The 12,156-nt window shown below is 44.7% G+C and overlaps 1 protein-coding gene across 2 annotated transcripts in view; it reads right to left on the reverse strand.

Annotated features, from left to right (window-relative positions):
* Positions 1 to 4,474: 4,474 nt before the first annotated feature.
* The window catches only part of pxdn (peroxidasin), a 104,446-nt gene continuing 96,764 nt past the window's right edge, over positions 4,475 to 12,156 (reverse strand). For both annotated transcript variants that reach the window (XM_079528846.1, XM_079528845.1), the window contains 3 exons: positions 11,276 to 11,411; positions 10,607 to 10,720; positions 4,475 to 8,313 (listed from right to left, as the gene is read on the reverse strand). In XM_079528846.1, coding sequence (XP_079384972.1) covers positions 8,164 to 8,313; positions 10,607 to 10,720; positions 11,276 to 11,411 — 400 coding nt within the window. In that variant the 3' untranslated portion in view covers positions 4,475 to 8,163. The remainder of the gene's footprint in view (positions 8,314 to 10,606; positions 10,721 to 11,275; positions 11,412 to 12,156) is intronic.

Here is a 12,156-nt window from a genome sequence, read left to right on the forward strand (position 1 = left end):
CGGCTGCAACTTGACGCGTCGGCAAAAAAAACACTTGCCGACGTGTCACGTCAGTGGTAGTCTCGCGTTTCCAGACTGTTGACTCTCGCAATTTCCAAATGCTTCATCATACAGTCTGGACTAGTCTTGCGTTACCAGACTGTTTTCCAAATGCTTCAGAGATTGTGGAATAGTTGTCTGGCTACGCGAGACTATGTCAGTGGAGAAACTATCGCCGGTGCAACGCACCGGGGCCCAGCTCCAAGGGGCCGGCCCATGAAGGGGGGCAAAAAAAAAGAAAAAAGTCAAGGCGACGGTGAAAAGAAAAGCCTGTGTACCGAGGCTACTCGATGGTCGCGTGAAGAGTAACACCAATAATATACAGCTTCAACTCTACTTCCGTGTTGCATAACAGTGACAGCACTGACCAGTTCCTTTTTTTTGTGGCTTTCGCCTTTATTTTATATTTTTTATGGAGGGACAGACAGTAGGCTGGAGTCGAATCCGCTGCACACTGCCAGACTGGATTACCAGCCAAGGTGCCTGGACCGCTGAGCCACGGCCCAGGCCATCACTGACCAGTTCTTCTTGGTATGTTTACCGTAGCCTTGTTTCAACGCGTGTGTTTATGATCATTTGTCAGCAGCATAACAAGCTCAGCTGTAGCCTATTTTGTCACGTTCGGTGCTCGCGCTAAATCCGCTAATGAAAGACGGGATTATTATTTCATGTCAACATTCAAGTACAACGATCAGATGATAAAACCCAGGTAAAGTAATCCGTCACTCTGCAAGTTTAACTCAAATGTTTTCCATCTGTCCAACCTCAATTATGATAGTGTGCAGACTGCAGCCCTGCACTCCTACAGACATAACCTTTTTTTAAATCATCCTATCCTTGTCGATATAGCACCATTCAGGTCAATGTCATAACATTATGTTGTGCTAAAAACAATAAAACTAAATACTGCAAGGTAGAGACATTGCAGTATTCTATTTTATTGTTCTTACATTCTTATCCCAAGATCTTTGTAACTCATTTTTTTCACCCAGTGTCTTATTGTCTAATCCTGGGCTACACTTCCTCTGTTAACCTGGGGAGAGCGATGGACTGACCTCATGCTTCCTTCCAATGCATGAGGAGTCCAAGCTGCTTCTTTTCACCTCACAGGGGTCAGTAGTTTCCCCGGACCTTAGAGTATATATTAATAGAGACGGCACCGGATTTCTCCCCCCATCCACTTGCATTAAGTTGCTCAAAAGCGCATGAGGCGATTTCACTCCTCCTTCCGGGTAGGAACAGAGTGCATTCTGGGATGGATTGGGCCAAATCGTGAACGCACTGGCCGCTGACTATCATTGCACGCGTTCACGTATGAAACAGCGTTCACGTGTTGCCCAATAACGTGAACGTGCACAATGATAGTCAACGGAACAGCGCTGGCCCGGCCACTATGTCCATTTCGCCTCAGGGTTTCCTCCGAGTGCCGTCTCTAGGTTGGACGTAGCGCTTGGAAGGAACACGTTATTCCAGCCAGTTCCTTTCAACGCCATCAGGCTCCCCGGCTGGCCAGGGGGAGGCAGTTTGGAGACCAGGTTTACTGCATGTTTTTGTGACGTTGATACTTTTACTTTTACACCGTCTACTGTATCTCCAGAGAGAGGACACAGGCATCACCGTCTACTGTATCTCCAGAGAGAGGACACAGGCGTCAACGTCTACTGTATCTCCAGAGAGAGGACACAGGCATCACCGTCTACTGTATCTCCAGAGAGAGGACACAGGCATCAACGTCTACTGTATCTCCAGAGAGAGGACACAGGCATCACCGTCTACTGTATCTCCAGAGAGAGGACACAGGCGTCAACGTCTACTGTATCTCCAGAGAGAGGACACAGGCATCAACGTCTACTGTATCTCCAGGGAGAGGACACAGGCATCAACGTCTACTGTATCTCCAGAGAGAGGACACAGGCATCAACGTCTACTGTATCTCCAGAGAGAGGACACAGGCATCAACGTCTACTGTGTCTCCAGAGAGAGGACACATGCATCAACGTCTACTGTATCTCCAGAGAGAGGACACATGCATCAACGTCTACTGTATCTCCAGAGAGGACACATGCATCAACGTCTACTGTATCTCCAGAGAGGACACAGGCATCAACGTCTACAGTGTCTCCAGAGAGGACACAGGCATCAACGTCTACTGTATCTCCAGAGAGAGGACACAGGCATCAACGTCTACTGTATCTCCAGAGAGAGGACACAGGCATCAACGTCTACTGTATCTCCAGAGAGAGGACACAGGCATCAACGTCTACTGTGTCTCCAGAGAGAGGACACAGGCATCAACGAGGGGGGCTGCAATTCAAAACGTGGCCCGTTTTTACATTATTTTTTTTAATTATTATTATCATTATTATTGTCAAGAGGCATACATTACAGTGCAAACAATTCTTTGGCAAACATACAATACAAATGTCAGATAAGATACTTATATCCACATTGACCGCTCGCTTAGAGGACAATGTAGGTAAAGCATGTTCAGTCTTGCAGAGCAGTGCATTCCATTGACAGTTGGGATTTGTTTTTGGGAAGGGGGTGGGGGGGGGGGATTAACATGACAATGAAATAAAATAAAATGTATAACTGCGATAGAACGTAAAGGGGAATATAGAGGTCACAGTGCTTTGAAAGCCAAACCTTGGGAAAACACGCACGCACGCACGCACGTGCACGCACGTGCACACACACACACACACACACACACACACACACACACACACACACACACACACACACACACACACACACACACACACACACACACACACACACACACACACACACACACACACACACACACACACACACAAAGCCCTACACGGAACATTCCGGAGCGTGTACTATTCGGGGCCTTATGCGACAGACGTGTTCTCAGAGACGTGACGTGACCACTGCAGCTGCAGCAGACGTGTTCTCAGAGACGTGAGCATGCAGCATGACGATATGGGGAAGACAGGAACAGCGGGAGGCAAAAACAACAACACGAGTACGAGTTGCAATGCCTTAACCGCTCTACTTTTCAATGAATGTTCAAACATAAAAGAAATTAATAGAAGTTAAAAACTACAACAATTACAATTGATTTCAAACTTTTGGAAGATTTTTTTTTTTTTATATTTATCGTTTCTGTCGGGTGGAAACCTCATATCCAAAACGTACTTTTCAGGATAAAAAAAAAAGAAAAAAGAAAAGTAGTAGTAGTAAGTAAGTAAAGGAAAGCAAATCTACAAGCTTGAGCTTGCGTTGCACATTACATGCAGTATGACCATGTAGGGCAGGGGTTCCCAAACGGTGGTGCGTGCACCCCTTGTGGTGCGCGGACGCCCTTTAGGGGGTGCGTGACATGACCATGCGTAATATGGTTAACACAAACGGCAAAATCCGGTAAACCACTGTTAGAAGAAGTATAGAGCAGCTGTCTCTCAGTGCAGTGACATTCTGTGATTATTTGCCATAATCACATCAAAAATGTATCAAGGAGGTAACAGGGGGTGCACGGTAACGTTTGGGGACCGCTGATGGGCATTCATTTACGAAAAAAGTAAAAACACAAAAAGGTAAAATATGGAGACAAGAGGTTTCTGCACGACAGCAACGATAAAGATGGGTTGAAAGTGGTTAAGTGGGCCGCCAGTGCGCAGGGTTGAATGAGTGGTACCGTCTACACTACAGTGTACCTGTATGTACAAGATGTGCGTAGCGCCGGTCGATGACATTGACATTGGTCAGTAGCATTGGCGTGGCCAGCAGAGACTGGTTTCGTTTTGATGGACCGTGTATATGCCACCTCCTCCCCATCATATGGCTTCCATTATAGTGGAATTAGGGGTCAGTGGTCTAGAAAAGCCTGCGCTTCACACGCACGCACACACACACACACACACACACACACAGCCAAATGACGTCACCCGGGCCACGCGGCTTCCCACGAGGACAACGAAACCAGAGCCAGGTGATCTTTCTTACCCCGAAGCCAACACTGAAGAGGACAGCCATCGCCGAGGGAACATAAACAAAGAGTCACACACACACACACACACACACACACACACACACACACACACACACACACACACACACACACACACACACACACACACACACACACACACACACACACACACACACACACACACACACACACACACACACACACACACACTGCAAAACAAAACAAATATGGATTGTAAAGAATGCTTGGCAAAGGAATGCATGCCAGTGTGTCCTTGTGTAAACTGGAGTCAGAGGGCTGTGGGTTCGTTTATGAGCAGCATAGACAAAAAAAAATGAGAAAAAGAAACAGTCAATGGATAAGGCAGCAGTCCTTCAAATATTAGTGTTGTCTACGGACTACAGCTTTCGTCTCTGTCGGGTGGAAACCTCACATGTCCAAAACGTACTTGCGTTCCAGGATTCAATTAAAAAAAAATCTAAAGTAGCAGACCTACATTCACACCGTGTTTCGAGCTTGTAGATCTGCTACTTTTGATGCTTTCGTGTGACGCTGGATGTGTGTGTGATCAAGTAGGCCGTTCATTTATGGAAAAACACACACAAAGTTAAAATACGGAGATCCGAAGTTTCCAGCCGCCAAGAGACGCTATACAAGAAAAGGCTGTTGCTGCGTTCACACGAGCAGATGCAAAAGATTCAAAGATGCAAAGCTACACAGCATATTAGCTTTGTAGTTGAAGTTGCTCAACGGTTTTTTTGTAGCTTTGTATGTTTTGCAGCAGCTACAAACGTGGCATCTTCATGTCGCTGGCTTCCATTGACAATGAATGGTACACTGTATCTTTGCATCTGCCCGTGTGGACGCAGCATGTGAGCGTTCACTCCGGGCCAGGCGTCAAAATACTGCTGTGGTAGACGTAGCAACAGTGGTGGAAGTGCATCTACTCAAGCATTGAACATCAGTCGTTCTCAAACATCTTCACCCAAATTGATATTCTTTGTGCCGTCGACCCCCAGATTGATATTCTTTGTGCCATGGACCCCCAAATTGATATTCTTTGTGCCATGGACCCCCAAATTTTATTTATATAAATTTGGCCGCAGCCCATCTGAAATGTTTTTTTTTCTCTGCCAGGGACACTTTCGCGATTTATCAAATATGTTCAAAAGTAGCAGATGTACATGTCTGCTATTTTTTAACAGTCAACATATTATAAAATGATAAAGGGTTTAAAATGTGATGCTGTATTAACAAATGTAGCTCAGTGGGGACCCCCTTGCACCTCCTCAAGGACCCCTGGGGGGTCCCCGGACCCAACTTTGAGAACCACTGCTGTACATAAGTAAAAGGTGAGGCACTTTTACTTTACTTGAGTATTTGCATTTTTAAATACATCTCAATCCGCTACATCTCAAGAGGTAAAATTGTACTTTTTATCTCCATGACAATTATTTGAAAACTTTTGTTACAAGTTACTTTATAAATCATTTAGAATTATTATTACAAAAAACATACAACCAATCAAGCCCTATTTTACAGTTTGTCTATAAAAAAAATAGCCAATCTACAAGCACAGCATGAACTTGTAGATGTGCTACATTCGAAAAGGTTTTGAAAGATATTTTGAGTAATAGCCTAGTAGCCAAAAGGTGAACCCGGACATGTTGAGTACACCAACGTTTTATGTTAGAAATGTTGAGTATGGGTCCCCAGCATGTAGAAACTGCCGGATGCTAACTTGCATATGTTGAGCAATTTTCATAATTGGCATAATATGTGACCATACCATTAACAACTTATAGAAGGCAAAATATTAAAAATTTCATCATGCTTTATCTAGCATGTGATGTGTCAAACTAGGGGGTTTTCATGATGCTGAATCCATTCCAAGCATTAGTTTTGCAAAAAAAAAACTCATTGGGCTGAAAACGGCCATGCCCACTTGCCCAAATGTGCTGACAGCATCATGCAAACCCCCTAGTTTGACATGTCACATGCTACATAAAGCATGATGACATTTTGAACATTTTGCCTTCTATAGGTTGTAATTGGTATGGTCACATATTATGCCAATTATGAAAATTGCTCAACATATGCAAGTTAGCATCCGGCAGTTTCTACATGCTGGGGATCCATACTAAACATTTCTAACATAAAACCTTGGTGTACTCAACATGTCCGGGTCATAGAGTATATAAAAGGATAGAGACTGAACTGGCGCGAAGCTCCGCCCCCCCAGCTATTCATGTCAGTGGAAGTTGCTCAGTGGCGTTTTGAAGCACCCGGAAGACTGCCGGAAGTACCGTCTCAGAACGTCTACTTCCGCATTTGACCACCAAATTTTGGTGGTCAAATGCGGAAGTGCAACCGAGCGCTCAATGTTAAAGCCCAGCTGCACGGGGTTTCCCGGTCATGAATCCACGGGTCCGCCTGTAGTCCCTCCTCCTACCACTAGGGCCCAGCGCTTCAACGTTGAATAGCCTCACTGGCCCCTTGGTCCGGGTTCACAATGGGGCTCTATGGGCTGGCTACTAGACTATAACGTTTGGCTACTAGACTATAACGTTTGATAGGCTACTTCAAGCCCTGTATTATGTTGATGCCAATACGTTTGCACTTTTTACTCTTGGAATACAGGCCTTGTACTTGTAACAGAGTATTTTCTTTTATATTGTGTTGCTACTTTCACTTAAAACATTTGAGTTCTTCTTCCACCACTGCGTAGCAGTATCCAAGGCTAAACTCTGATGTAATTCCAACACTCATGCATATTTCCATGGATAAACATGCGCTATTATGCATTTCTTTTGCAGTTATCAAGTTATACATTTGGCTTTTAGACGAGCCTGACAAAACACAGAGAGGAATTTGATCGATACAGTGGTAAAAAAACAAACAAAGGGGGTTGACGATGCTTTTTGAAAGCGAAATGAGGATGAGAAGAGCACAACACTGTAAATGCTGGCCTGGATGTCATGTCCACGACTCCGTTTTGCTTACACAAATTCAGGGACAGGCCAGTACATACGATACGTTCATTAATCCCAGATGAGAGTTTAACAAACAAGTCATCCATCGAGATAAGAGGTGATATTCAGTAGACATTGTTTTTTCTTTTTCTTTTTTTTGCATTACAAAAGTTTTCATAGGGCTTCACATTATCTTCATATGTAAGCAGTCAATACAAAAAAGAGGGAGAAAAGAAATAACGTATTTAAAATATGATATAAGAGCACCTTAGATTAAAAGCCGAAGTAACTATTTATAAAATGTCTTTTAGAAAGAATTTAAAAAAAAAGATTCTCTCAATTGCGGTTTACCATGAAACGTCATATAAGAAGATGAATGAAGAGTGTATATACGTAGGTTGCGTTGTGTATTGTTAAACAAAAAATACTTTGAAGGCTTGTGTTTCGTGACTAAATCATTAAAGGGGGTGAGAAGAAATAGCACCAGTTGTTTTTTTTTCTTGTTTTTTTTTCTTCCGGTATCTCGAACCTGAGAAAGTTTTGTGAGACAATAAAAATGGCTGCAGCCTTTCAATATGTCTTCCCTTTCCTGCGTGGTGTGGGGCGGCGACTGGTCCTGCATTCTGTCACTGATGTGTGATCACAGGGGCGTAAGGCGCCGGTCGCGCTTCTAGGAGGCCGCGACACATCCCTGCTCGGGATTGTGCAAGCAGGGGAAAAGGGCGCTATCCACCTTAGGTTTGACAGTCCATCAGTTCATCCACCCATCCGTCCGTCCGTACGTCCGTCCAGAAATTAATCCGTGTGGTAATTGCTTGGCTCCTTTGCCAAAAATCGGTTTCAAGCCAGGACCTCCGGCTGTGGGCCTTGGGATGGGGGGTGGGGGGGAGGGGGAGGAAGGGAGGGGGCTCAAAATGAAAAAAATTAAAACAACCCCCTCCCGCGACCCCCTGCCACCCTCCCCCCCACCACCACCACAACCCACCCACCCAAAAAGCAAGGTAACATTAAGAAAATACAAAATGAGGCAATTGGGTGCCGCTTGTTGTGGGCATAGCAGCACACCTTGAAGAGTCTTTATCCTCTCATAATTATGGGATCTCTGCTTTTGAGTTGAGTGTGTTTCAGACACGTTGGGCATGTTGGCAGCGGGGGTCCTGAGGTTTTTTTCTTATTTTCGTTCTTTTTTTTTTACGCATGGTGATTGTCTGCTGGATGCCTGCTGTCTGTGGAGGTGCCCGTGTGGTCCAGGCACACCGGGCAGCAGGTGCCTTTTACCTTGGTGGGCTTCTGGCACTCAACCGGCGGACAAGACTCCACAAAGCACGTCACTTGAGCATCCTGAAGGGCACAGAGGAGGGATGGAGGGGGGGTAAAATTACCACAAGTCAGCTAGAATGTCGTCTCCAAAACCAAACCAAAACAACGGCGAGCAGTCATGAATTTTATTGGCTATCGCCAGACGATGTCGCCCGAAAGGATGAATTATTTGTATCTTTTCGAGCGACATTAAGGTGCCTATCGCCTGTTCGCCTGCTATCGCCAGTAGTCGCCAGGTCCCGTAGACAAATAATGCACTTACGGAAAATTCGTCTTTCTGACGCCCGCTGTTAAAACGCTGTTACTTTTCAGGATTCAAATTCAAAAGTAGCAAAAAGTAGCATATCCCCTGCTAACTGACAAACTGCTACTTTTGTGTGACGATGTGGTATGACAAAGCAGGGCGTTCAATTACAAAAAATTATAAAAAATAATAAAAAGTTAGAATATGGAGATAAGAGGTTTCTGCCCGACAGCGACAATATTAGTCTTTTTCTTCTCTTCCACTGTGCTTGGTACAGGATCCCTGGATGTGCCAAGTCCTTGCTATGGAGTGAAAGTGGAAGGGAATAGAGCTCAAGGCAGAAAGAGGAGATTGACACTTCAAAAGGACTCCAGGTTTGGTGTGTGTGTGGGCACGTTTACCTCTGCTTGCCTTGGACCGGTGGCAGAGAGATAAGGCCCAGGGATGGACAGACATGCGCTCACGCACGCACGCACGCACGCACGCACGCACGCACGCACGCACGCACGCACGCACGTACGCACGCACGCACGCACTCACGCACGCACGCACGCACGCACGCACGCACGCACGCACGCACGCACGCACGCACACAGGAAGGAGGCGGCAATTAATTGCCAAACAAGTTAGCAAAGGAAGTGTAAACACTGGCAGTCTGGCAGTTGTGCCAAGCAAAAGCCAGACAGGGGCATTTGAAGTGGATAAACCACTGGCACAGAAATAGCTCAGGCAATTTAAATAAAAAAGGTGTGCAAGGGACAAGTTAAATAATGCCTCAGGTTTATTAGAGGGCAGAAAAGTGTGAGAACTGCACTCTGTGAGGTAAGAATGGATTGTGTACAGTAGCACCAAAATTGTGTGTGCATTTAGTGACTACAGTAGGTGGTGAACACCAGTGAAGCAAATGGGGCGTGTTTGTGCACTGTTCAAAATAATCCCCACTGTTAATTTATCCATTTGTAACACATTTGTAACACAGAGAGTCTACAAATTGTAACCAAATGGACCCGTAGACTCTTACAGTTAAAGACATACAGTATCGTGTATGTCGGGTGGAAACATCACATGTCCAAAACTGTTACTTGATTTTTGTATGACGACGTAGTACAGTATGATCAAGTACAGGAAGTTATTAACACATTGAGAGCCCACGCTTAACTGCCCAAAATCACTTTCACCTAGAAAATCCATTCACATTTTTTATAATTCAGCTGACTGTGGAGACACATGCTGGAACTTTTTACTTTGAAATGTTTTATAGTTTCTGAGTTATTTAATTTAAACGCCCAATGCATTCTCAATGGCGAAAAAAACAAACTTTGGCACCACGTGTTTAAAAAAAAAAAAAAAAAGTGTTTTGATTTTTCTGATTTTTTTTAATAAAAAAAATAATAAAAAAAAAAAAAAAAAAAACCCCTTTTTTTTTTTTTTTTTTTTTCCAAGACGTCCACAGACGTCTTGGGCTATGCACGTTGCGCAATACCCAGGACGTCCACAGACGTCTTGGGCACAAGATGTGTTAAATAACCCAAAAAAAACTAACTAAAAAGGTTAGAATATGGACATATGAGGTTTCTGCCCGACAGAGACGTTATGTAACATACCTTGCATTCGCATGTGGAGCAGGGGTCTTTCTGTAATATACCTTGCATTCGCATGTGGAGCAGGGGTCTTTCTTCCACCTCTCGTATGTAACATACCTTGCATTCGCATGTGGAGCAGGGGTCTTTCTTCCACCTCTCGTATGTAACATACCTTGCATTCGCATGTGGAGGAGGGGTCTTTCTTCCACCTCTCGTATGTAACATACCTTGCATTCGCATGTGGAGCAGGGGTCTTTCTGTAACATACCTTGCATTCGCATGTGGAGCAGGGGTCTTTCTGTAACATACCTTGCATTCGCATGTGGAGCAGGGGTCTTTCTTCCACCTCTCGTATGTAACATACCTTGCATTCGCATGTGGAGCAGGGGTCTTTCTGTAACATACCTTGCATTCGCATGTGGTGCAGGGGTCTTTCTGTAACATACCTTGCATTCGCATGTGGAGCAGGGGTCTTTCTGTAACATACCTTGCATTCGCATGTGGAGCAGGGGTCTTTCTTCCACCTCTCGTTGTTGGATCGCTCGCGGCCCTCAGAGTCAGTGCAGTCCGTTTTGCTCAGATGGGTTTCAAGTCTTTTAATCTGCAGAGCGAGAGGGAGAGAGAGAGAGAGAGAGAGGGAGAGAGAGAGAGAGAGAGAGAGAGAGAGAGAGAGAGAGAGAGAGAGAGAGAGAGAGAGAGAGAGAGACAAGGACAGATCACCCAGATGCCTGGAAACAATTATTCAACTAAGTCTACATCCACTACAATATTCTCTCTCTCTCTCTCTCTCTCTCTCTCTCTAAGACTGCGATTCGCGTCCTACAAAACTTGGCACAAGCAAGCTGTGCGTGTTAGTATAATCCCACAAAACGGCAAAAAAAAGAAAGACACATGACTAAAAGACAAATGTTAAACACAGAGGTGTTATCTTTGGGTTGCTCATTCAAGGATGACATCACTAACCAATCACAGTTCTTTACTGGTCGTTGAGCTCTCACACTCTCCCCCATACTCAACAGGGGAAATACTACTACTACCACCACCACCACCACCACCACTACCACTACTACTACTACGGTATACACAGTTGTGTACACCCCCTCGCTCTCACACACACACACACACACACACACACACACACACTTCAAACACACACCTGCTTTCGTAAACTTCTTATGGTTTTCTGCATGTCGGAGACAAAGTCGTGGAAGTCGCTGGCTGACGGTTCAGTGCTCGGCTTGGAGGCCGCGGAGACGTTCACGTGGCTTCCTGTGCCCTCTTCCTCCACTGGCCTGCAAAACAAAACAAAACAACAGCGAGATCACCCACATGGATGAACCCTAGTGTCCATATTCTGGCTGGGGGGAGAACATTTGTGACTCCTTTTTATACAGAGACAGTCATGGCGGCAAGACTAACTGTCATTTCTTTTTAATGCAAAATGAGTTAATAGCACAGGCAGACTCTTCAATGCACTTAAATGCTTAAACATGTAGCTAGGTCCTAGGTGTAATGTTAGAGTCCACAGAAGTGAACCTTTCAAGCCTGTTTTCTCAACTCGCTGTTTTCCGCAAGACATTACTCTATAAGCCATATCTCCAATACTGGTGGGTCAAACTGAACAACCAATATGTCAATTTTGCCAAGCTATGATTCACAAACAAACACAACAAAACAAAAAATAAAAAAATAATCAATGACTTTTACCCCGAGTACAGAGCCCTGGAGGACCACGTGCACAAAACACCGTCGCTGTCGGGCACAAACGTCTTATTTCCGTATTTGAACTTAGTTTTTTTTCGTAAATTAACTCCCTCCTTGATCATGCTACAGCGTCATCTAAAATAGCAAAAGTAGCAGATTCACAAGCTCAAAACGCGGTGCGAAGCGACACGCTTTGATCTGCTACTTTTACCATTTTAGAATTTGAATCCTGAAAAGTAACAGTTTGACATTATGACGTTTCCACCCACGACAGAGACGGTGTAGGGTTTAAGTGGCTCAGTCTTCTTAGAGTGCCCAAAATCAATGAATGAA

The sequence above is a fragment of the Electrona antarctica genome (genome assembly GCF_951216825.1).
Source record: "Electrona antarctica genome assembly, chromosome: 18".
Lineage (NCBI taxonomy): Eukaryota > Metazoa > Chordata > Actinopteri > Myctophiformes > Myctophidae > Electrona > Electrona antarctica.